The 3,871-nt window shown below is 44.8% G+C and overlaps 1 protein-coding gene across 1 annotated transcript in view; it reads right to left on the bottom strand.

Moving 5' to 3' along the window:
• Positions 1–3,871, bottom strand: part of SAFB2 (scaffold attachment factor B2) — a 40,786-nt gene that overhangs the window by 25,410 nt on the left and 11,505 nt on the right. The window contains exons 5-6 of the mRNA XM_017847144.1: positions 1,633–1,695; positions 665–721 (exon numbers count right to left, since the gene is read on the bottom strand). Coding sequence (XP_017702633.1) covers positions 665–721; positions 1,633–1,695 — 120 coding nt within the window. The remainder of the gene's footprint in view (positions 1–664; positions 722–1,632; positions 1,696–3,871) is intronic.

The raw sequence follows: 3,871 nt of genomic DNA, 5'->3' as shown, positions 1-3,871 counted from the left end.
AAAAGGCCCCACAGATTTAAAACCTACAACCACGCGGCTGCTTCTCAACAGTCTTCTTCGAGTTTTTGTTCAAGTCTAGGTCTTCTGACTGATTTTCCAATGTCCAAGGTGCTGAACCGAATGCAATCACCATTCAACGACAGCTCAATTTCCAAATTTCTTTGAATTTCTTTTAACAGAACAATCCAATATGAAAATCAGAATCTCTTCTGACGGTGGGAGATAAACGCAGTCCGGAAGGGGAATAATATGTTGAAAATTTTCACGAAGAAACTCTGTTTCCTCTTCTGGAATCCAGTCACTTCTCAGGTGGTAAGTGCCCTGACAACAGCTTTTTCCTGCCTTAACTGCGTTAATCAAAACGACTGCAGCAAAATATCACAAGATCTGTTTCATGTGTAGAAACACATGGAGGAATCATAGGGACAGGGGGAATTAAATGCCACTCTACGTGGTTGGAGATGAAAATAATCACTACATTGCACCAAATGTATTTGACCTCAAGAAGCCAGAATGGCTCTTCCACAGATCTGGTGATACGAATGGGTTTCCAATCTCTGATCCTTGTATGATCTGGATTGTCCACCATTAGAGCAATTTACAAGATCATAACACAACTTAAAACATAGACAGCTTTAAAATAATAGCGTGAAAACTTTCAAACCATAACTGTCGTGTTTCTCTTATCAGTACCTGGCTCCAAAAGAGATTCTTCAATGTCCTATTTAAAAAAGAAAAAGCAAATCCACAAGTCACTTTAAACACGGGGCAGATACATTTCACCAGCAAATACAGCTTTCAATCATCTGTGAATACCTGTTTCCACAAAACTTTCTCCTGTCCAAAAAATGTATTCCGTCCTACAATAACTTGATGAAAACCAGTTCATTTTGCCAGTTCCTCTGGTAATAGCAGGTCCCTAGTGATAATAGTCTGTCTGATTCTCCCAAGTCTGGGCCCCGCACAGACATACCACTCACCCCACGACCAAGCTGACCTAGTGGCTGCTGCAGCTGGCAAAGACCCCCTTTGTCACAGGAGAGGTCACAGTGGATTTAGGAAAAAAATACTTTCCCCAACATAAACTTATTTGTAACTGAAACCTGTTATAACAAAATGATCTCTCTACTCTGCTGAAAACCTTTTCCGACATCTGGCTCACTTAGGACAATAGGTCCAATCCTTCTGGTAGCCCAGACTCAGTGAGGCGGGCCCAGCTGCTCTGCAACACCTCTGGCTTCTCCCCAACCCTGTGTGCTCCCCTCTCTCTTCTGCATCAGAGCCACCACCCACAGTTTCTGCTCCAAATTCTTCTTTCCCTCTTCAACCTATCCGCCGTCAGACCTCAATTCAGACATAAGTTCCTCTGGGAAGAGTTCCAGGCACTTCTAAAGTCCAATCACCACAACTGCTCCCTCATCACACTTCTTTTTCCCTTCTGGTTATATACTTGGTTTGATCCCACTGCCCCTGCTAGATGGCCAGCCCTGAAACTATTTCTGTTCTGCTAACCTCTTAACCCCAGTATCCAACACAGTATCATTTCCTTACACATACACACTGCTCTTTCACTGTGGAACATCAACCACTTGTTTAACATTGCCAGTGATGCAGAACCAGATGGTAACTTACCGCAGTTACTTTGAAGTTCAACGATGAAGTTTCCGAAGTGTTCTTGAATCCTTCCCCATCCACCTGAAAAACAAAATGGAAGATGACTTTGTGGAAGCTGGAGCTGTGAAAACCAAGGCTGACACCTCGCTTAGGCAACCTGTGTCTGTTTCCCTCACAGCACCTTTTGCCATCTAAAAGTCTACTGTTGGGTCATTCAGTTCCGCACTTGCCTCTCCGTCAGAACACACCCTCCACGCCTGTGCTCCACCAGCGTCTCTGGCAGTGGCCTGCAGGGGGGTATGCTGCTCTGTCTGTACTGGGTGAATGAACGAATCAATTTCCCAGACAGTTTCTAAGTACTGGTGATTAACACATACCCCTCCCACCACAGGATTTCTAAAGCAGAACTCAAAAATGATAAACTGTGCTCCTCCAATTTCACCTGGTAGCAATACTCTTAAGGTAACAATCACCGGGCACTTTCTCCTAGCCTACTTTAATCATTCATTCGTTTGAGACAGAGTTCTGCTCTTGTTGCCCAGGCTGGAACAATGGCGTGATCGGCTCACTGCAACCTCCGCCTCTCGGGTTCAAGTGATTCTCCTGCCTCAGCCTCCCGAGTAGCTGGGATTACAGGCACGCGCCACCACGCCCGGCTAATTTTTTGTATTTTTTAGTACAGACAGGGTTTCACCATGTCCAAGCTGATCTTAAACTCCTGACCTCAGGTGATTCACCCACCTCAGCCTACCGGAGTGCTGGGATTGCAGGTGTGAGCCACCACACCCGGCCCTCCTAGCCTACTTTATTAAAAACAAACATTTAACTTGGTCATTTTCTCTCTTTACTACATGCCAAACAAAAGAAAAACTTATCACCAAGTTTTACTAAACTTGAAGCTCTTTTAAGTGAACTACAAAAGATCGCTCCCAAATATTTTCTTTTTTCCTTTTCTAGATTTGAACCCATGACCTGGATGCCTCCATTAACTGAGAAGTACACACTCTGAAAATAATAAACACACAGCAGCACCAGGCTGAGAAAGGCAGCTAATCAGTTCCTCAGTGCTGCCCTAGGTCAAAGGAGGGTAAATTTGGAGGCAATGACTTTTGACCATAAGGTTTAAGGTTCAGTCCTACGAGGCATTTCCACCCCCAAGCTGAAAGCTGCAATACCTTAAGGAAATAAAACCACCTACGGTGCACGTGACGTCGGATTAAAATGAAGATCAGCTCGAAGACAGTGATGGCTTGTGGTATCTGAATAGCCCCACCGGAGAGCTCTATGCCAAAACACTAGAAGTGAAAAGCTGGGAAAGCCCTAAGCAAAGGTCCTCCTTTACATACAAGGATGCTCACAGTCAGTCCCTTTGGGGAGCAGGGTTGGTACTTGTCTTCACTGTACTTTACATCTTTTAATGTAACTGTTTAACCTTGCTTAAAACATTAACAGGCTGGGCGTGGTGACTCACACCTATAATCCCAGCATTTTGGGAGGCCAAGGCAGGCGGATCACTTGAGGTAAGGAGTTCGAGACCAGCCCGGCCAACATTATGAAACCCTGTCTCTACCAAAATATATAAAAAATTAGCCCGGTGGCTGGGCGCAGTGGCTCAAGCCTGTAATCCCAGCACTTTCAGAGGCCAAGGCAGGCAGATCACAAGGTCAGGAGATGGAGACCATCATGGCCAACAAGGTGAAACCCCATCTCTACTAAAAATACAAAAAAATTAGCTGGGCCTGGTGGTGCGTGCCTGTGGTCCCAGCTACTCAGGAGAATTGCTTGAACCTGGGAGGTGGAGGTTGCAGTGAGTCGTTGCAGTGAGTGCCACTGCACTCCAGCCTGGGTGACAGAGTGAGACTCCTCTCAAAAACAAACAAACAAAAACCAAAAAAACAACATTAAAAGGAATATCTCCACGATGAGATTAGAAACCATTTTTAAGCTGGGTGCGGCATTACACCTGTAATGCCAGCACTCTGGGAGGCTGAGGCAGAAGGATTGCTTGAGCTCAGGGGTTTAAGATCAACCTGGGTAACCTAATGAGATCCTATCTCTAAAAAAAAAATTTTTTTTTAATTAGCTGGGCGTGGTGGTTCACTGTAGTCTCAGCTCTGCAGGATTGCTTGAACCTGGGAGGCTGAGGCTACAGTGAGTTATGATCACAACACTGCACTCCAGTCTGCACAAGAGAGTAAGACCCTGTCTCTAAATAAATAAACCGTCTCTGTTTCTTTTTTTTTTTTTTTTTTTTTTT

Source organism: Rhinopithecus bieti, unplaced genomic scaffold, assembly GCF_001698545.2.
Source record: "Rhinopithecus bieti isolate Rb0 unplaced genomic scaffold, ASM169854v2 scaffold_28055, whole genome shotgun sequence".
NCBI lineage: Eukaryota > Metazoa > Chordata > Mammalia > Primates > Cercopithecidae > Rhinopithecus > Rhinopithecus bieti.
This window is presented reverse-complemented; position numbering and strand designations above follow the sequence as displayed.